The following is a 23,285-nucleotide window of genomic DNA, read 5'->3' as shown; positions in this document are numbered from 1 at the left end:
TTCACAGCACATTGTATATTATATAATACTTCATATTAGCCAAAAAGTATAGATAAAGAAACTAACATACCCATTATGCTAATCCAAATGGTAAAACATAATATAGCATATCCATGCAAACTACAATATGGAATCATCTTGAAAAAAATTATGCTTAGTAAATGATGAGACACAAAAAGCCACATACTTGGCTAGGTGAGGTGGCTCACACCTGTAATCCCAGCACTTTGGGAGGCCAAGGCAGGCAGATTACTTGAGTCCAGAAGTTCAACATCAGGCTGGCCAACATGGTAAAAACCTATTTCTACTAAAAACACAAAAATTGGCTGGGCGAGTGGTGCACACCTGTAGTTACAGCTGCTTGGGAGGCTGAGGCACAAGAATCACTTGAACCTGCAAGGCAGGAGTTGCAGTGAGCTGAGATCGCACCACTGCACTCCCCACTGGACAACAGAGCAAGACTATGTCTCAAGAAAATCCCCAAAAAGCCATATACTGTATGATTCCAGTTATCTGAAATACCAACAAAGACAAATTTATAAGGACAGAAAACATGTTACTGGTTGCTGGGGGATAGAGGCAGAATAAGAATAGATATGAAGGGTATGAAGTTTCCTTCAGGGTAGACAGCAGTGATGGTTGTTTAACACCGAATATCCTAAAAATGCTGAATTGTACACCTTGAAAGGGTGAATTTCACGGCATTTGAATTACATCTCAATGAAAATAGGGAACAGTATGATCAGTCCAGTGGTTAATTTCCAAATAAATACACAAAATGCACTTCAAATGACACCAAATATTACATGGTTTATCTTTCATTATAATGAAGATAATTTAGATGCTGTTAGACTTCATAATTCAGAACAAGTTGTCTGACACTGCATTATAGCTAAAAAAAAGTAAAAATCTGAGTGGATTTGTGAATTCCAGAGCCATATATCCAGAAGTTACTTTTCTGGAAAAAAATAAAACTCTATGTTAAACAGAAAAAAACTAGTTACAGGTACCATCCAGTTACTCAGAGTTTAAATAATCTAATCAAACTACCACACTGTACTCATTTCGTACCCATGCTAGGCAAATTAATATTACTACCATGAGGTAATACAACATACACTGACAAAATCTGTAAATTACTACCTATTTAATCTCATACAAGTCAGTAAACTTCACTGTTACTGAGTTTACTCATTTGTAAATTGGGAACAAGAAAAGCATCTCCCTAGGACCATCAAGGAATTAACTGAATGTAAAGTACTTTGAATAGTACCTGGTACACAGCAACATTATATAAATATTAACTAATACTATTTATGAACCAGAAAAGTTCACAAATCCACCAGTCCACAAAATGTAAAGAATCTCAATTTATTTTAAATGATCATTTTTTGACTTTCATGTACTGTTTCAAAATCTATTAACTAGAAGAGTCACTGCTATTGCATGCCTGGCAGGATTGGGTAAAATATAGAACATATTCTGATATAGAAATAATAGATCTTGCCAGGTGTGGTGGCTCATGCCTGTAATTCCACCACTTTGGGAAGCTAAGGTGGATGGATCACTTGAGGTCATGAGTTTCAGACCAGCCTGGCAAACAGTGAAACCCTGTCTCTACTAAAAATACAAATACTGGGCGTGGTAGTGTGCACCTGTAATCTCAGCTACTTGGGAGGCTGAGGCAGGAGAATCACTTGAACCCAGGGGGTGGAGGTTACAGTGAGCCAAGGTTGCACAACTGCACTCCAGCCTGGACAACAGAGTAAGACTCTCAAAAAAAAAAAAGAAAGAAAGAAAGAAAAGAAAGAAAAGAAAAGGAAAGAAGGAAGAAAAGAAAGAAAAAGAAAAGAAAAAAAGAAAAAGAAAGAAAGAGAAAGAAAGAGAAAGAAAGAAAGAAAGAAAGAAAGAAAGAAAGAAAGAAAGAAAGAAAGAAAGAAAGAAAGAGAGAAAAATAAATAATAGATTTTGAAAGAAATAGATTTCATTAGGGTCATATACAGCCCAAGAGGACTCTCTTTCTACAATTACTGAAAGATACATTTAGTCTTCTTTAGTTTGGATTTCTTACCTAAAGAATCTGGCTGATTTCTGGCCAGGTGCAGTGACTCACATCTGGAATTCTAGCACTTTGGGAGACCAAGGCAGGCAGATGTCTTTAGCCTATGAGTTCAGGACCAGCCTGGGCAACACAGAAAAACCCCATTTCTACACAAAAATTAAAAATTTGCTGGGTGTGGTGGCACGTGGCTATAGTCCCAGCTACTTGGGAGCCCAAGGCTGGAGGATCACCTGAGCCTGGGAAGTCAAGGCTGCAGTGAGCCATGATTGCACCACTGCACTCCAGCACTCCAGTCTGGCCATCAGAGTGAGACCCTGTCTCAAAAAAAAAAAAAAAAAAAAAAAGAAAGAATCTGGCTGATTTTTCTGGTTTTGACCCTTGACCAACAAACCAAGGAAGTTTCAGTCTACTTGGTGGTTCCCAAAACAAGATCTACTTAATGATTAAAACAATGATCATAAAGTTCTATTTAGAAAAAAAAGTTAACATTGTGTTGCAACATCTTACTTGAATGAAAACTATGTTTCTAAATAAATTATTCATAGCTAAACTTGAACAGGTTCTAGTCAGTTTCTTAAGAAAGAGCTTTGAGAATGAAGTTGAGAACTAAAGTACTGGCCATCCCAACCTTTTTGGCAACAAGGAGCAGTTTGATAGACGATAATTTTTCCATGGACCAGGAGTTGGCAGGGAGGATAGTTTCAGGGTGAAACTGTTCCACCGCAGATCATCAGGCATTAGATTCTCCTAAGGGAGCATGTAACCTAGATTCCTCACATGAGCAGTTCACAGTAGGGTTTGCACTCCTGTAAGAATCTAATGCTGCTGCTGATCTGGAAGGAATGAGGCAAAGCTCAGGCAGTAATGCTCACCTACTGCTTACCTCCTGCTGTGTGGACTGGTTCCTAACAAGCCATGGACAGGTAGCAGTCCACAGCCCGAGGGTTGGGGACACCTGGCTTAAAGTATTTCACAGTGTCTCAAATTAAATGCATTTATGTTATATAGAAGTCTTATCATTTAAACATGGTAAACATCTAGTTTATTGAACCATCTACCCAGAGTTAGTTCTGCTATAGTACAACATAGGTGTTTCTAAAAATCAATGTGCCATGCAAAAATCACCCAATAAAAACATAAGGGGGCCAGGCATGGTGGCTCATGCCTATAAATCCCAGCACTTTGGGAGGTCAAGATGAGTGAATCACTTGAGATCAGGAGTTTGAGACCAGCCAGGCTAACATGGTGAAACCCCATCTCTACTGAAAATATAAAAATTGACCGGGTATGGTGGCAGGTGCCTATTATCCCAGCTACTTGGGAGGCTGGGGCAGGATAATTGCTTGAGCTCAGGAGGTGAATGTTCCTTGAGCCCAGGAGGTGGAGATTGCAGTGAGCCAGGATCAAGGACCGCACTGCAGCCTAGGTGACAGTGTGAGACTCTGCCTCAAAAAAAAGGGAGTGGTAATACAGAAAATGGGGTTACAGGTACAATGTTCTAAAACATCATCAGTGACACATTAAAAAAGGAGCCTAATGTAAAAAGTAGTCCAGTTTTATAGGTTAAATAGCTATGAAATACATAAATACAGCATTTTAACCTTGAAAAAGAAGTGACGTTTCCTCACAGAAGATGGTTGGCAGCAGAAGAGTTGTAGCTTGTGGGTTAATATGAAGTGTGAGAAAGAAGATACCTGGAATTAGACTTGAAGTTGTAACATCACCTGTGGAAATAACGGACAGGAGGCAGGGAAATTCCGGGCAAAAGAGGGCGGTCCTGGCAAGGGTCCCACCCTCAACCCTTGAACCATGGCCCAAAGTGAGAACATGCATTCCTGTTTTCCTGCTCAAATACTGCCTTTTCCAAAACCACCCATGGCCCGCCCTGCTTCCCCTCCTGTGCCCATAAAAACCCCTAGCTCCACCAGAGGAGTGAGGAGAGGAAGAGAAGCAGCTTGACTTGAGAGGAACAGCTTGATAGCGCTGCTCCAGGGAAAGATTATCTTCCATCCCCTTTCCAGCTCCCCTTTCATTGCCAATATCATCCTCCATATTCACCACTCTTCAATTCGTTCATGTGACCTGATTTTTCCTGGACACTGAACAAGACCTCAGGTGCCGTGAGTGCAAATGCTAAAGGCTGTCACACTGACGCTCTGCCACCACTAGCAGAGAGCAACAGCCTCACATGAAAAGGCAGAGGACCAACTGAACTGTTTAACACTTAAACTGTCCATAGACAGCAAAGGTAAAAGAGCACTAACTGTAACACTCCTTCTGGGACTTCAGGGGTAATGAGCATCCCCCCAGATACTGCCATAGGGACAATACAGAATTCCTTACTGCCAGCATCCAAAAGGTTCACCCCTGTTCCTGCATCTGCTCACCTGCACTCCCCCTCCCATGAGGGGAAGAATGCAGCGGGTTTGAGTGAGTGGAATTTGCCCCTGTCGCACCAAAGCGCCCAGTAGGTCCCCTGCCCGTGCACTCCAGTTTCTGCCCGCAAAAAGGTCAGGGAAACTTTCCCGCTTCAGAAGCAAAGCTGTAACTCATACCGAGACACCTGGTAGATGTTTACCAGGTATGCCTGAGTGAATTTTGTGTATTCCTATGTAGCTTGAGCTGGGTAAGGTTTTCAGCATTTACCCTAGCATTTATGGTGAACAAAATCGTGTATAAGCAAAGGCAAAATTTGAGTTAGGGTCAAATTGTTCCCTAATGTGTCAATTAGGACCAATTTGCATTTTTAAAACAAGCATTATAGCAGAATTGACTTTGCAAGAAAATTCTGATCCTGAAGAAAAAGAATCTGAGTCATGTTTTATCCAAATAAAGTAGACAGAAATTATGGGTCCCCACAGCAGTGACAGTGAGGATTTCTGTTATATTTATACTACATTTCATTTACAAGGCAGAAATCACTCAGTTGATACTAGCCGTTATTTAGAGAACTTAAAAGGTAAAGATACTCATGTTACATTAGGTGAAGGGCAAACCAGAATGTGAAACTGTACATCCATTATTCTCACAGTTATACATATAAAAAGCCTAGAAAAAAAAATGGAAAAAATAAAAGCAATGCTAATAATGCTTGACTTAGAGTATAGTGAGAATTTCCAATCCTAACTTTCTGTACTCCTTAAATCTTTGATAGTGGGTATGCATTACTTTTTAAATGGAGAAAACAATGTTTAAGTTGTATAGTTTCTATCTTGATCATATGGAGTTGTTGCAAAAAGTATTAAGAAAAGTCCTGATGAAGCTACATGAATTATAAAACTATAATAATACTGTGAAACACTGCAGATATAAAATAAGGCTTAACATCAACATTTTGGCTAAGGTAAATTTTTTCTGACATTCGTATCTTGATGTGTCCATGCTCTTTATAAAAACAAAAACTAACAATATTTCCTCTCTTTCTGTTCAGAGAGTATGTGGTAAGCGTTCACTGAACTAAACAAAGCCTTTTCCCTCATCTGTCAAAGACATGCCTGCCCTGGCTGCCACCTGATGAGGCTAACTATTGGATAATGTATGTGAAAGTGCTTTACAAACTACTAAACCTATTAAGGTTACTTGGAGGGGGGAAGTGGGAAGTGCTGAGAATCACTTATTACTTTGCACAATTGTTTCTTAATAAAATAATTAATACTGAATTAAACATATTTGTGAAAACAGAAGCCAGTTAATAACTAACTGAATGATAAAACAGTATTTGTCTTGTTTCCCCTTGTTGTTTATTTTATTTAGAGTTGGGATCTCACCATCTCATGGGAGACTCAGGGGCTCAAGTGAGCTTCGCATCTCACATTTCAGTCCCTCTAGTGTAGCTAAGACTGTAAGCGCTTACGACAGCACCCGACTAATCTTTTCTTTTTTCTATTTTTTTTTTTTTAAGAGATGGAGGCTTGCTGTGTTGACCAAGTTGGTCTCAAATTCCTGGCCCTCAAGCAGTCTTCCCCCTTAGCCATCTGAGTTGCTGGGATTACAGGCATAAGCCACTACACTAACCTCTCCTGTTGTTTATGAATAGAAAGTTCCCATACCCTGGCTAATCCTGCCCTTTGTAAGTCTTTAAGACTGTCTTGCCTTCTCTTTTCTTTTTTAAAAGTCTTTAACCAATGTACTATAAACTTTCCAAATAAAAATTCTGTTAAAAAAATTACACACTAACGCCAGGCACAGTGGCTCATGCCTGTAATCCCAGTACTTTGGGAGGCAGAGTTGGGAAGATCACTTGAATTTGAGACCAGCCTGGGCAACACAGAGAGATCCTGTCTCTACCAAAAATAAAAAAAAAAGAAAATTACACACTGAAGGAAAAAAAAAAAAAAACTCACCAATTCATAACACTGATCCATCTTTACTAAATCTTGAGTTTCAAAAATTGCATAACCCTCACCTCCAAATAGTTCCCTAAAGTTATTTAAACACATTTTATAAGGAAAACCAAGAATATGTAAGACATGTTCTACGTAAGTCAATTCAAGTTTTAAAATACAGCATAAATAGATTGGGCATGTAACAGACTCAAGGCTAAAAATACACATTCTTATCTGTGAGAAAAAATTATTTAATTCATAATTTATAAAAGCATACATTCAAATAAGTCTTCTGGGTGTTTGAACCTCCTAATGACTTTAAGAGTTATTTCTAGCTATATACATATATTTATATATATCTAGATATTTACAAATATCTAGATATATATAATTGCTCATAAGTTATTTGGTTTACTGAAAATACTTTCTATTTTCAGTTATACATATATATATGTTATTAGGTTTACTGAAAATATTTTCTAACATATGATGCCAAGTTTCTTTTACTCTATTCTCCCTTTTCTTCATTCCCATTAGTTAGCAGACACCCTCACAAAGAAACATTTGTTCTCTAGTCATTGCTGTAACTTGCTGACAGATCAATGAAAATAATGAACTGTTGATATAAAGCATAACACATTTCTACTAGTTAAGAGATAATTTCATATACAGATTTTAGGTTTTTGTGGCTTTTTAAGTTTTTGTTAGTGTCTTTTTTTCTTTTTAGATGGTATTAAAATGGAGGTGTAAACCAATAAAAAATTGATGAGAAACCTTAAGATATTTATAACAGTAATAAACAGGGGTAAATCTTTGAAAACTGAAGAGTTAACAAGCCACATGCTCTAGGCTATGAAAATACAAGTACGAAAAGTACAAATTCACGGAAATGTCACAAATAATGGTCTCAAAAGTTTCACAAAACTTTGTACCAAAAGAATAATTTTCTTTCTAACACAATGAAATGATAGAATTTATAAAATTATTCCCCTCTTGATTCTGAGAACACATATTTGAAAAGTATCATTCTTAATTTAAGATTATTATTTAATAAGAACTAAATGTGTAAGATCCATACAACCAACTTGGTAAGTTGCCATAGGTCATCTTTCATTTCCAAACCAAAAACTTGGTTTGCTAAAAATTTTTTGGTTTGAGAATGTGGTTTAGGAATGGGCCACATCAAAGCTATTTCATAATTATTTCTGGAAAAGAAAAAGGATTTTTTCCAGTTTAAACTATTAATGGTAAGTAAAATTATCAGGCAATGTACATGTTAAAAAGCTTTAAAAACAAACAAACAAACAAAAAAACAGGTTTCATTATACCTACATCAAAATTACCCAGAAATGAAAATAAAAGTAGTAACAGTAGCAAATGTATTGAGTGTTTTCCCATGTGCCAGAAACTATTTCAGACTTATTCACTGTTGCTGATTATTTTGGACTTCTCATCTCTTTCTATGGCTAATAAATACTGCAGCCCTTGACAAAAATTAAATTTTATTTTTACTTAACAGCATAAAAATCAGAGTACTGGTTAGTGTTTTATTTTAGATAAAACAGCTAAAATATTTTAAATTTCAACATACAAACACAAATAGATGAAAATAAGGGGTTTACATGTATAAATCTAGGCAGATGGTCTCACACAGTTAATAAACATGTGGATTCCAGAGTCAGGTTGCCTGAGTTCAAATCCAGATTTTCCTGTTGACTAGGTTTATAACCAGAAAAATTATTCTACTTATTTAACCTCATGTCTCTCATCTATAAAATGGAAATAAATATTATATCTGCCTTTTAAGATAATCATGAGAACTGAAAGAACTCTATGTAAAGCACTCTGGACACAGTAAATATTCAGTAAGATTTATCATTCTACGATTATTAGCACAAGTATGACCATATGCTTCTGCAAACTTTATGGCCTCAAGTAGGAAGAAGGAAGTTAATATCCTAGACAGCTCCACTGAAGAACTTTTCGCACCCAATTCTGATTTTCTTCCTATACATATACACTCACAAACACATTCTGTGGTAGAAGTGTTCCTCATTGTGTACAGGTGGTACAATGGATTCAACTGTGTCCTCCCAAAATTCGTATGTTGAAGCCAGGTGTTTAAAGATGGAGCCTTTGGGAGATAACTGGATTTAAATGAGGTCACAAGGATGAGGCCTTCATGATGTGATTAGTTCCTTTATAAAGAAGGGACCTCAGAAAGCTTACTTTCCCTCTTTGTCCCTTTTTCTCTCTGCCACGTGAGGACACAGTGAAAAAGTGGCTACCTGTAAGGCAGGAAGACGGTCCTGACAATAGTGGACATGTGACCTCCAGAAATGTGAGAAAATTAATTTCTGTTGCTTAAGCCACCAGTCTATAGTATTTTGTTATGGCACTCCAAGCTACCTAATACAGATGGGTCTACTTATATTTCCAATGTTCAAATATATGAGAAATAGCAATTCTAGGCATTTATTTTACAAATTTCATCATACCTTTACAAATTCATGGTGAGTTTTCAAAGACTGTTGGCGTGTCAGAATAAGCCATAGTCAGGCAGACATTATACTCCTGCTTACAATGTAATGTATTTTTAAGAGAACAATAGTAAGGTTTCTTACTTTTCAATAAGCTGCTTTAAACGGTTCTAGTTAAGCCAATGTCAGACAGACATTACAATCATGTCTATAATATGTTTAAGTCATAAGGATTCTTACCTTTTATATCTGCCGGAAACTGTTCTAGATGGGTCCTGTAAAGTAAAAATAATTATGTATCAGTTTGAGTATGTATGTATACAGTTACTGACTATATAAAATAGCTGATAAAGAATACCTAATTTTGAAAAGACCAACTTGAAGCAATAACTATTTTTAAAAATTCACATTGCTGGTGAAACAAAACAAGAGTCTACATCTGATTTTTCAACCCAAATCAATCACTTTTTAAAAGTTATGTTTTTAACACAGAAGTATTTTAAAAGCTCAGAAAATTGAAACGGGTGGGAGCATCATTCATCACCCAGTCAGTTTAAATCCTTTTGAAAGTCAAGGGGCATTAAAAGGTACCACCATTATATTCTTTATATACTCCCCTTTTGTCTTTTTTATGCCATCAATTTTTCTAAAACTTACAACTCACCATATCTATATAGCAATTAGTTATTTTTAAAGACTATATACACAGTTAAAAATGAAAAGTGAAAAAGTACATTTTAATACTGTGCTGATTCTAAGCTACTAGAAACAAAGATTGCTGAAAGTTCACATTAACCATCGGGGTGGAAAAATTATTACCTTCCAAATAACTGGGCAGTCATTTCTCTGTTCAAACTTTAGACAGTCTAGGTTCTCCAAACACTTTTGCAGTTTCATTGTAATAAAACAGGTCAAAGTCAAATGATGTCTTTAAAAACTATATTAACTTTTTTCCTAATTAATCATAAGGTTCCCAAGAGAGATCCTACCATTAAAGAAGTTCTCATCTGATTAAAGTAAAAGAATAAGCTACTTTTCTTTTCTTTTTATTTTTTAATTGTACTTTAAGTTCTGGGGTACATGTGCAAAATGTTCAGGTTTGTTACATAGGTGTACACGTGCTGTGGTGGTTTGTTGCATCCATCACCCCAACATCTACATTAGGTATTTCTCCTAATACTATCCCTCCCCTAGACCCCGAGCCCCGACAGGCCCCAGTATGTGAGGTTCCCCTCCCTGTGTCCACGTGTTCTCACTGTTCAGCTCCCACTTATGAATGAGAACATGCAGTGTTTGGTTTTCTATTCTTGTGTTAGTTTGCCGAGAATGATGGTTTCCAACTTCATCCATGTCTCTGTAAAGGACATGAACTCATCCTTTTTTATGACTGCATTGTATTCCATGGTGTGTATGTGCCACATTTTCTTTATCCAGTCTATCACTGATGGGCATTTGGGTTGGTTACAAGTCTTTGCTATTGTGAACAGTAAACATATGTGTGCATACATCTTTATAGTAGAATGGTTTATACTCCTTTGGGTATATACCCAGTAATGGGATTGCTGGGTCAAAAGGTATTTCAGGTTCTGGATCCTTGAGGAATCACCACACTGTCTTACACAATGGTTGAATAATTTACACTCTCACCAAAAGAATAAAAGTGTTCCTATTTCTCTACATTCTCTCCGACATTTGCTGTCTCCTGACTTTTTAAATGATCACCATTCTAACTGGCATGATATGGTATCTCATAGCAGTTTTGATTTGCATTTCTCTAATGACCAGTGATGATAAGCTTTTTTTCATATGTTTTTTGGGAGCATAAATGTCTCCTTTTCAGAAGTGTCTGTTCATATCCTTCACCTACTTTTTGATGCTTTTTTTTCTTGTAAATATGTTTCTTTGTAGATTATTAGCCTTTTGTTGGGTGGACAGATTGCAAAAATTTTCTCCCATTCTGTAGCTTGCCTGTTCTGATGATAGTTTCTTTTGCTGTGCGGTTCTTTGGTTTAATTAGATCTCATTTGTCTATTTTGGCTTCTGTTGCCATTGCTTTTGGTGTTTTCTTCATGAAGTCTTTGCCCATGCCTATGTCCTGAATGGTATTGCCTAGGTTTTCTTCTAGGGTTTTGATGGTTTTAGGTCTTACATTTAAGTCTTTAATCCATATTGAGTTAATTTTTTTTTTAAAGGTATAAGGAAGAGATCCAGTTTCAGCTTTCTGCATATGGCTAGCCAGTTTTCCCAACACCATTGGAAGTTCTGGCCAGGGCAATAAGACAAGAGAAAGAAATTAAGGGTATTCAATTAGGAAAAGAGAAAGTGAAATTGTCTCTATTTGCAGATGACATGATTGTATATTTAGAAGATTCCATCATCTCATCAGCCCAAAATCTCCTTAAGCTGATAAGCAACTTCAGGAAAGTCTCAGGCTACAAAATCACAACCATTCCTACACACCAATAACAGAGAGCCAAATCATAAGTGAGCTCGCATTCACAATTGCTACAAAGAGAATACCTAAGAGTACAACTTACAAGGGATATAAAGGACCTCTTCAAGGACAACTGCAAACCACTGCTCAAGGAAATAAGAGTGGACACAAACAAATGGAAAAACATTCCATGTTCATGATTAGGAAGAATCAATATCATGAAAATGGCCATACTGTCCAAAGTATGGGCATAAATTACTATAAAGTAATCTATAGATTCAATACTATCCCCATCAAACTACCACTGACTTTCTTCACAGAACTGGAAAAAACTACTTTAAATTTCATGTGGAATCAAAAAAGAACCCACATAGCCAAGACAATTCTAAGCAAAAAGAACAAAGCTGGTGACACCATGCTACCTGGCTTCAAACTATATTACAAGGCTACAGTAATCAAAACAGCATGGTACTGGTACCAAAACAGATATATAGACCAATGGAAAAATAAGCTACCTTTAAAAGATAACCAGTTCCAGAGTAAAAGAGTAAATATTGACTGCAGGATGCAATAAAAGACTAGCAATGTGGGGAACCAGTAGAGCAAACCATATGATTAAGAGGATGGATCAGATCAAAGTTCCAACCAGATGGGCTACTCGGTAGCTAGAAGACTATGGGCTTAACCTCTATCAGTGTTTCCTTATCTCTAAAATGGAATAACAGTACCTATTTTACTGAGTTGCTGTGGAGATTACATGACATAAGTGAGTAAAATTAGCATAATCCCTTCCAAACAGACTTTCAATTCCAATTTGACAGCTAAAACAAACAGAAAACTAACTAGGATATGGAAAAATCTTTATTAAATTTTCTGCATGCAATTTGAATAAGTCTGTCTTAATTTTTCCAAGACAGTAAATTCCCATTACAGAAGCCTATATCACCTAGTTTAATGTAATTTTTTTTCTGAGGCAGAGTCTTGCTCTGTTGCCCAAGCTGGGAGTGCAGTGGTGCCTTCTTAGCTCACCACAACCTCCACCTCCCAGGTTCAAGCAATTCTCCTGCCTCAGCCACCCAAGTAGCTGGGACTATATGTATGCGCCACCATGCCCAGCTAATTTTTTTTATTTTTCATAGAGACGGGGTTTCACTATGTTGGCCAGACTGGTCTCAAACTCCTGACATCATGATCCACCCGCCTCGGCCTCCAAAAGTGCTGGGGTTACAGGCATGGCCCTTAATTTTTTTTGAATAGAGTCTCGCTCTGTTGCCTAGGCTGGATTGCAGTGGTGCGATCTCGGCTCACCACAGCCTCTGACTCCTGGGTTCAAGCAATTCTCCTGCCTCAGCCTCCTGAGTAGCTGGGACTACAGGCACACAACACCATGCCCAGCTAATTTTTATATTTTTAGTAAAGACAGGGTTTCACTATGTTTGCCAGGCTGGTCCGCCCGTCTCAGTCTCCCAAAGTGCTGGGATTATAGGCATGAGCCACCATGCCCAGCCTATAATTTTAATCTCAATTTTACATGTATATGTCTTATTTTCTAAGTAAAACATCAAGTGTTTGGCAGATAGGGACCCTCCACTACCAATTCCTTTCTTTCTCCTCCCAAACCCCAGCTCACCTAGTATGCAATAAATATATACTGACAACTCAGGGAAATAACTTCTTAAGTAATCTACAGTCACAAAAAAGTACCACTTGGGAAGTAACCAGCTGCAGGTCAAAGAATACTCGAGTGACTGTGTGTGGGCTTGACGCCATAAACAGGCTTAGCTCTGGGGAAGCCAATCCTTGACAGTTGATACAAAGCCATTTTAACCCTTTCTGAGCATCAGGTATTCTTACAGCAGGGACAACAACAAAACCTGGCAAGCAAACTTTAAAGAGTTTCCTTTCTGCCTGTCATTAAGCAGGTATCTGTTAATCTGTGCTTTTGTACCAAACATGTAAAACAAATCCCCTATATAGACATTTAGATGGTTAAAGTAGAAAGAAATATTAAGCTCATGTGTACTCACACAAAGTATACACTATTAATGTGAGTGATAACAATTCATATAGAAGTTTTCCCAGCTGGGCACAGTGGCTCATGCCTGTAATTCTAGCACTTTGGAAGGCTGATGGAGGTGGATCACTTGATCCCAGGAGGTCAAAATCAGCCTAGGTAAAACTCTGTCTCTACATAAAATACAAAAATTAGCTGGGCTGTGGTAGCATGCACCTGTAGTCCCAGCTATTCAGGAGGCTGCAATGGGGGGACTGCTTGAACTCGGGAGGCAAAGGTTGCAGTGAGCTGAGATCACACTACTATACTCCAGCCTGTGCAACAGAGCAAGATACTGTCTCAAAAAAAAAAAAAAAGTTTTGCCCCTGCCAGTTTCACAAACAGTATTTGGATTAACATTTTGCAAAGAGCTTATTTTATTAAATTCCCTAAAACAACCCTATATGAACTAAAACTAAGGCATATAATTTCTGTCTACACATGCATGAGAAAAAAATGCCAGAATCTCTAAAATAAAGTTCTAAAACATCACATATCATTTCTCTCACATCTCTCTCATTTTGGTTATATTTGAAACATCTCGGAATATGCCACATCAGCTTGATTGCCCAGATTGCCTTTTACTGAAATGAAGTCAGCAGAACTGCTAAATGAGAGCAACCCTTACTAGATTTACTGATTTGTGAATTACTGGTATATCAACTGAAATGGTATGAATAACTTGGCAACAAACACGATTCTGAGGTTTAAAACAGACATTTTCCATAATATGGTAAAACCTAAGAGTAACAGAGATGTAGAGGAGAATGTTAACAAAAACAAATGTAAAACGGAGGGCTTTTTCAGCAACTCTAAATTGCAGTGGCATTATAATAATTTCACACTTTGACCCAATCATAAATGACTTAAAAGTCGGTATCAGACAAGTTTTGAGTTAAGTATGCTAACCAGAAGTCATGTAAAAATATCAGATTTCTACATTTCTCTACAGTTGTTTGGTTTTTTTAAAAAACATTTAGTCACTTAAACATACCTCAGTAAGTTTTACACAGTATTTTCCACACTGCTAGCTTGATGCAGTTGATAAAATTAGAAATCCCATATACTAGGATGGTGTGAAAGTAATTGCAGTTTTTGCCATTATAGTCATTCCATGCTCATGTCTGAGTTGTATGAATAATCAGAATTTAAGCTATACGTAACTTGTTGTATATAGCTAATATTTCAATAGTTAAGATTTTGATTGAGACAGACAACATTTAAGTTTATTCTTTATTGATGGATTTGAATATGGTCTTTTATTAAAGATTATACATCTTGTAGCTAAATGTTATTTTAAAATGATTCCTGTAATCAAAGTATAAACTTTAGGCCAAGCACAGTGACTCGCGTCTGTAATCCCAGCACTTTCGGGGGCCAAGGTGGGCAAATCACGTAAGGTCAGGAGTTTGAGACCACCTGGCCAGTGTGGTAAAACCCTGTCTCTACTAAAAAGACAACGATTAACCAGGCATGAAGGTGGGTGCCTGTAATCCCAACTACTCAGGAGGCTAAGGCAGGAGAATCACCTGAACCAAGGAGGTAGAGGCTGAAATGAGATAAGATAGCGCCACTGTACTCTAGCCTGGGTGACAGAGCAAGACTCCATCTCAAAAAAAAAAAAAAAAAAAAAAAAAACTTTTAACAGTAAAATGTTCTGCACACTGGATAGATTATATTAGTAAGATTAGAGACTGGGAGGGACGGTAGCCTTCTCATGTGTGTTAAAAATGGGCAATTAGAGGTGGAGTTTAAAGTAATTTCTATACCCTGGTCAAAAAGAGAAAACTGTGCATATCTTAAATTAGAGATGTTAGATAGAAAAAACAAAATTAACCTATATGGTAGAGTAAAAGAGCCCCTTATAATTTTTTTATTTTATTTTTAATTGACAATTATATATGTATGGTATACAAAGTGTTATTTTGATTTCAATACATGTATACATTATGGAAGGATCAAATTACAGTAACTAGCATGTCCATCTAATATATTTTGGATGTCCCCTCCAAATCTCATGTCTCCTGTTGAAATGCAATCTCCATTGTTGGAGGTGGGGCCTGTTGGGAGGTGACTGGCATGGCAGTGGATTTCTCATGAATGGTTTAGCACCAGTGAGTTCTGGCTAAGAGTCTGGGACCTGCTCCCTTTCTCTCTTGCTCCTGGCTCCTGTCATGTGATATGCCTGCTTCCACTTTACCTTCCACCATGAGTAGCTCTCTGTGGGCCTCATGAGAAGCTGAGCAGATGTTGGTGCCATGCTTGTACAGACTGTAGAACTGTGAAGCAATTAAACTTCTTTTTCTTATAAATTACCCAATCTCGGGTATCTCTTTATAGCAATGCAAAGAATAGCATATACAGCCAGTGCTCGACTTACGATCACGGTCGGGACCATGGAATGGGCGTAACATGATTTGGTTGTAAGCTGACTTGGCCATATGTACAGTTGAAATGGTGCACGCGGAGATGGTAGTGCTGCCAGAAGCTGGTCCGCACTGTTGTACGCCCAGCTGGGCAACGTTTGCACTGCCAGATGTGGGGCAGTTGTGGCTAGCGACTGTGGTTGTAAAGTCGAATGGTCGTAAGTTGCATAGGTCGTAAGTTGATCAATACCTGTACAGAATTACCTTAAATACTTACTACTTTTTTTCTTTTCTTTTGAGACACAGGTTTCTTTTCTTTTTTCTTGAGAAACAATCTGTCACCCAGGTTGGAGTGCAGTGGTGTGAACTCAGCTCACTGCAAACTCTGCCTCCAAGGTTCAAGTAATTCTCGTGCCACAGCCTCTTGAGTAGCTGGGATTACAGGTGAGCACCACCATACTCAGCTAATTGTTGTATTTTTAGTAGAGACAGGATTTCGCATATTGGCCAGGCTGGTCTTGAACCTCTGGCATCAAGTGATTCACCCATTTCGGCCTCCCAAAGTGCTGGGATTACAGGCGTGAGCCACCACGCCAGGCTCTTATCACTTGTTTCTGGTGAGAACATTTAAAATACTCTTAGCTATTTTGAAATATACATTATTATGAACTATAATCACCTTGCTGGGCAATAAAACAGAAGTTATTCCTCCTATCTAACTGTAACTTTGCACCCATTAATCAACACTTCTCCTTTCTCCAACTAGCCTAGCCTCTGGTAATGACCATTCTACTTTCTACTTCAATGAGTTTGACTTTTTTGGATTTCACATATAAGTAAGATCACTGCAACAAAATGGATGAGGGTAAAGGACATTATGTTCACTGAAATAAGTCTCTAGTAATTTTAAGGAGGAAAATGCCTGACATTCTTACATGTCAGAACAAAATTCTACACAAATATAAATGTCACCTTAGAGGTCTTAACTATATTTCTGTAGCCACAAAAATTTCTAGGTAAAGGAACAATTACATAATTATTAGGCACTTTAATAATTGCTACTCCATATTAAATAGGGGGAAAAATGGAGAAATACAGTAGTCCTTTTTCTCTTATCCAAGCTTTCACTTTCTAGTTTCAGTTACCTATGATCAAGCCTGGTCCAAAAATATTAAATGGAAAACTCAAGAAATAAACAACTCACAAACTTTAAATTGTGAGCTGTCCTGACTAGCATCATGAAACCTGGTGCTGTCCTGTTCCATCCTGCCCAGGGCCTGAATTATCCCTTTGTGAAATGTATCCACAGTGTCTATGCTCATACCTGTTAGTCACTTGGAAGCTACCTTGGTTGTCAGATTGACTGTTGTGGTATCCCAGTGATCATGTTCAAATAACTTTTTAGTTTTCTTCATAATTACTCCAAAGTACAAGAGTAGTGACGCTAGCAATTCAGATTTGCCAAAGAGAAGCTGTAAAGTGCTTCCTTTAAGTGAGAAGGTGAAAGTTCTAAATTTAATAATTAAAAAAAAAGAAAAATCATATCCTGAGGCTGCTAAGATTTATGATAAGAACAAATCTTCCATCTATTAAATTGTAAAGAAGGAAAAAGAAATCTGTGCATAGTATATATAGCGTTCAGTACTATCTATGATTTCAGGCATCCATTGGAAGTTCCAGAACATAACTGCCTTTGATAAGGGGGGGACTGCTATATAAGTATCATTGAAACTGCTTGTAAAAAGTACAACTGTTAAGATTGGTACTGGTCTTAAAACTTTCAAAGACTACATAATTAGATCTTCTCAAAACCCCTAAGTCTGTTATACAACTGATTTCAAATATACTTTTTCTGAAATAATCTTCCTTGCAATGGGATGGTTTCTATTACTAAAGAGAAGTGGAAAGATCTATGTAGAGCTGAGAAGATGTTGGCAAAGCACAAACTGTTTTGTGTAAGTTTAAATAAAACATTCTGCTTTACTCAGGCTTATAATGATCAATAAGGAAATCCCTATGAACACAGTCTTTACAGGTGCAGTGGCAGATCAGAACTTGCAACATATAAACAAGTATAATAGCGTAAGTGAAATAAGATCAGACAAATACAAGCCCAGATGAATACAGTAAAGTAATACTGATGTTATTCAAATAACCTAGCAACAAAGCCACAGCCCTCAGTAAAATTATGGCATAACATGTTAACTGGCCCTCAGGACTAACTTAAAATATCTATATTGGCATGTATAATTTAGTATGATATACTGTTGAAGAATATATGTGCAGAATATGACTGCAGAATAAAATTTCTATAATGTATAACTGATAAAGTAAGAAAACGAAAAATAAACAAGAGCTTTATCAAATTAACAAAGATTTTAAAAGGAAAAACTCATCCTTCCTCTTCCTTTCCTGAACAATTAAGTGCTAAAGCCATTAGGTAGGGCAGAGCAACATGGAGAGGGAACACAATGGCTCAGACCAGGGTATCAGAATATGAGAACCTGTCATAAAGAAGAGCTGCTTGGCATAAAGAATTCAAGTGCAAGCAAACTAAGGAGACTGCCCACATAGCAGAGCTCATTCAGTCTGACCTAAGAAATCAGAGCCTGAGCAAAATAAGGAAGACTTGTCCAAAGCAGGGACGGAAACACTTCATTTCTGAGGCAAGGTCAGAAAGGGAGTCTCATAAAGGGGCAGCCAGAGTCCCAAGTGGGACTCTTTTCAGGAGGGTGGCTTAGGAAAGAGTGACAGAACTTTAGAAGGGTAAAGACTGTCTACCCTTCAAGAGGCAACCTGGCATGGGGTATTCTGTGCCAGAGCCCAGGCAGGATGAAGTGAAGGTCCACATGGAGTGGCAGTCTGGCCTGGAGGTCTCAAAACCTAATCATGTTGAGGAAGGGTCCCCATGGAGGAGCAATCCTACATGAATTCTCCAAATCTCGGAAGGAACAAAGAGAGGCCCTATGGCAGAACAGCCTGACAAAAGACACCCAAGCCAGAAAAGGGTGAAGAGAGTGAAGACATGCTTAAGGGGAGCCCAACATGTGATGTCAGAACACACTTTGGTAAGGAAGGCATAAGAGGGAGGAAAGATGGCAATGGGAGATACGTTACTACATACAACTCAAGAACCATAATTGAAAAATTGCCATTAAAATAGATAGTGACTTCTTGGTATTTTAAAATACTCACCTGTAGCAGATAGGAACTGCCTGGATCTAGTAAGTTTACAGCTTCATTCTGCATAGTGTTCTGTTGTGTAATTGCATCTTCTCGTTTCCGCTCTTTCTGCCCTGCTTCATCATCTTCATACTCATCTAAGCACTGAAAGAAAAAAAGTTTCCATTTTATTTCCACTATTAATAGACTGTTTTGATAGTATGTGAAAATATATTTTGATAGCATTAAAGAAATATTTGTGCATTCAGAAATTAGTTTACACAATGTTTTTCTTTCAGCAATATATACATTTAATTCCTATAAATTAAATTATCTGCTTAAAAATTATACTTTCATATCCATACCACTGCCAACAAATCTTTTCCCTAAACTCCAACCATCAGTGACAGGGTTTTCTTAAAGGAAAAGTTCATTCATTCTTTATCATTCATTCAGTAAATTAACTACGTCTACCTTAAACAAGGCATTCTGCAGAAGGTAACAAAGATACACTAAAGAAATGAAATTTATATTCTAGTAGGAAAGATAATACATATATAGATAGATAACACTGAAAGGCCATTTTCTAGCTTTATATTCTATGAGAATATAAAGGAAGAGTATCTTTATGTGGTGAGTTAGGAAAGAGTATAAAAAAATCTTGTAATTCAAAGAATGGTTACAATTTGGAATTGTAGATACTAAAAAAAAGAATTACACATGTAACAGCATACAGTATTGAAAAACTTACAAGAGAGGGTTGCTAAAAAACGGAATCAACATCAGGAATTATCTAACTCTACACTTTTTACATGAAAAAACAAAATAGAAACAAATCTCTATCCATTATACACATTATGGACTGGATTATTTGTTTCTTGCAACTGAATACATTCCTAACCAATACAATGCCCTAAAGGTTTCTGTAAGAGAACCCAGGCCCAGTCCCCCACCCCTCTACACACACACACACACACACACACACACACACACACACACACACACACAAAACTAAAAAAGCCCCACCTCTTTGCAGAGACACGAAGGCACTGATCATAGCACAGTATGACAGTATGTCAGTAAAGACAACAGGAATCACACACACATACACACAAAACCAACAACTCTGCAGAGAGAAAACACTAAAGCCACTGTGCAAACCAGGAAGGTGCACTGGAATATTTGGAGATAGGAGGAACATACTGAAAGGGGTACCAAGCTTGATAAGCAGCGTATTCAAAGACAAGGTCTACAATGGAAGACATGGAAGAAAGCATCTGTCTGAGATGGAGTCTTATGACATTAGAATGACAAGGAGAAGAAGTCTGAGGGCAGAAATGGAAAGGGCAAATGAAAGGAGCAAGCAGGTTGAGATTCAGAGTTCTTCCCCTGAAATGCAGCAGACTGCTTATATGGGTGTCACCTGGCTCTTGAAATATCAACCTGGGAAGAATGGGGCTTGGGGAAATAGTACAAGAAAATTATGATTCTGTAGCTACTGTTATTGCTATGAGTTTAAACTGTTCTTGACTCTAACTAACCCAGGAAACTAGTATCTTTTCCCAGGATACACAAGCTGACATGTTAGTTTGCAAGTGGGGTGTGATCTCAAAGCCATCACAGTTTTTGAAGAGGTGACGACTGGAAAGGCACAGATGGAACATAAATAATAGATAACCCAAGAGGTTTAGACTCACTCCATAGCTTGAAAAGATGTTACAATGCTATACAATTCCTTGGGATAAGAGCAAAATGATCAAAATTCTTTTTGGGAAGAACCTGGGTATAACAATGCAGAGTACAGGAGCAGGGAACTAAAGTGAAAAGACTAGTTAAACAACATAGTAGGCAATTTCATCCTATGAAATATGATGTATCCTAGGTGGAAACAGAGTCAATGAAAAAAATCTAGTATGGGGCATTAAAGTGTTAAGAAATCAGTCCTCATTAAAAAAGAAAAAAAAATCTCTCCTAGGACTTTTTCAAAAACTTTCTCAAATCAATAGACAGTATCATGTTTAATGACAATATGCCAGCAAAATTTAAAAGTAAAATCAGTCTCAAGGCATTGATGTCCACCATCAACATAATTATTAACATCATTCTGAAGTGCTAGTTGACAAAACTAGGTAAGAAGAATAGGAGATTTTAACATAAGAAAGGAGGCAAAATTAACATCATTTTAGAAGAAGTTATTTTTGTAAAAAAAAAATTTTAGAATTTTAAGATTTTTTTTCAGTAAATATGGAAAAATTTCCCAAAGTAATATCAACAGCCAGTTACAAACTTTTTAGTAACAACCATAAAAATAAACTAAAAAACAGAGTACGTGTATGAAAAAGCTATAAAACTTTATTGAAGAATACAAATTAAAACCTACTCTTAAATTAAGAAAATCCTAGTAATGGCTGGGTGAGGTGGCTCACGCCTGTAATCCCAGCACTTTGGGAGGCCAAGGTGGGCGGATCACGAGGTCAAGAGATTGAGAACATCCTGGCCAACATGGTGAAACCCCGTCTCTACCAAAAATACAAAATAAAATTAGCTGGGTGTGGTGGTGTGTGCCTGTAGTCCCAGCTACTTGGGAGGCTGAGGCAGGAGAATTACTTGAAACCGGAAAATGGAAGTTGCAGTGAGCTGGGATCCTGCCAATGTACTCCCAACCTGGCAATGGAGTGAGACTCCGTCTCAACCCAAAAAAAAAAAAAAAAAAAAAAAAAAAAGGAAAAAGAAAAATCTTAGTATTGTGAAGGTGTCAAAAACATCTTAACATGTAAATTAAAATTCCGATCAAAATCATGATAAAATTTATTTGGAAAGTAGGGGTCCATGATCTGGAAAAATAAATACATAAGATAATCGATAAAATTACTTTTAAAAAGAAGAGATATGACCAAATGCTCTAGTTAACATTAAAATGTATAAAACCACAATTATAAAAATACGTGACAGAGGTCATAGAATAGAAAGGATAAAACAGCACACAAGGCAATTTAAATCAAGAATTTCCTTAAAGAAGTTGGGGGAGGTCAATTATTTCGTGAACAGTAGGGGAGGCAAAAGTGTAAGACCTGGAAAACAATAAAGAATGGTCTCATCTCTAGTCTTCTACTCTGTGAAAGTAATCATCACTCATTCTCCAGCATATGGACTCAAAAATCCCTCACCATAGGATCCAACATCATTAGCTTAAAGTTAGAATTCTTAAATTATCACAGATTAGTGTAAACAGAAAGCAAAGTTGAGGCAGATAACCATGAACTCCCAGAGCACTGGGATGCTATTTTACTTATCTTTGTTTTCATTTTCTGAGACCCAGTCCCACAACACTAACTTTCCCTCCTCCTACTCCCTCAACAAATATAGACTCCTTTACAAGCACATTTAAAAGAAAAAAGGAAGAAACAAAACACTCAGTAAATGTTTCATGAAAGAATGAATGTATTACCAAGATGAGACAAATCATCTTGGAGATTAACTGGGAGATGAACTGTAACATCTCCAGTTAAAATTCTGAATGCTCTTTCCCATGGCGACACTGTTATCCCCTGACCTGGGAACCTATTCATCACACATAGTATGCCTGTGGATACAGTACGAATCTAACATTCCACGCAGCTTTTAGTATAGGGATTACTTGATGAATCACAACTTCCCTCCAAAATTTTGTTAGTAACCACTACAGTTCTTTTAGCAACAAGCATCCTAGAAATTCTTAAGCAATCTATTGTAACTGGAATAAATACATTTGGAGGAAGAAGTTGGTAGAAATCATGAGAAATAAGAGAATTCCTGTATCTGCTATACCTAAGGGCAGACGTGGATTCTCCTCATTCCTTTCTTCAACTGCACATTAATTTTATTAAATACATGCCCCTACCATATTTTAATCAGAGCTTTACTGATGAACATTTGGTTTTTTTACACTTTCTAAGAAACACGTCTTAGAAAGTCTTACATATGTACAATTTCTGTATATATGCAATGGATTCCTGGATAGATTCTTAGTATTAGGATTGCTGGCTCAAAAGGCAAATGAATATGTCAATTTGGCAGGTACTTCCAAACTCCACTCAGTAGGGACTGTATCATTTTAAATTTCCTTCAGCATGACATTACCTGTTCTCCCAACAGAGTTTTCATATTTTTGCAGTTTTTGCCAATATAATAAGTGGAAAAAAGTTATCTCGGTGTAATTTTAGCAGCTGTTGCTATGGTTAGGAGTCATTTACATTTCTTTTGAGGTCTCTCTTTACTTTTCCATTTCTCTGTAGGTTAATCTTTTCTTTTTCAGTTGTTTATATATTAGGAGTATATAAATTAAAGTGACCTGTAAGAGAGTATCAAGCAGTCTAACATGTGTAACTGGAGTCTCAGAAGGAAACGAGAGAGAAATAAGTAGA

General features: G+C 37.2%; 1 protein-coding gene across 1 annotated transcript in view; it reads right to left on the bottom strand.

Annotated features, from left to right (window-relative positions):
- PAWR (pro-apoptotic WT1 regulator) overlaps positions 1–23,285 on the bottom strand; it is a 106,292-nt gene that overhangs the window by 23,461 nt on the left and 59,546 nt on the right. The window contains exons 2-3 of the mRNA XM_039472279.2: positions 18,916–19,047; positions 9,108–9,142 (exon numbers count right to left, since the gene is read on the bottom strand). Coding sequence (XP_039328213.1) covers positions 9,108–9,142; positions 18,916–19,047 — 167 coding nt within the window. The remainder of the gene's footprint in view (positions 1–9,107; positions 9,143–18,915; positions 19,048–23,285) is intronic.

This window comes from Saimiri boliviensis, chromosome 7 (genome assembly GCF_048565385.1).
Source record: "Saimiri boliviensis isolate mSaiBol1 chromosome 7, mSaiBol1.pri, whole genome shotgun sequence".
Lineage (NCBI taxonomy): Eukaryota > Metazoa > Chordata > Mammalia > Primates > Cebidae > Saimiri > Saimiri boliviensis.
The sequence above is the reverse complement of the archived record's forward strand: the minus strand, read 5'-3'. Positions and strand labels throughout refer to the sequence as shown.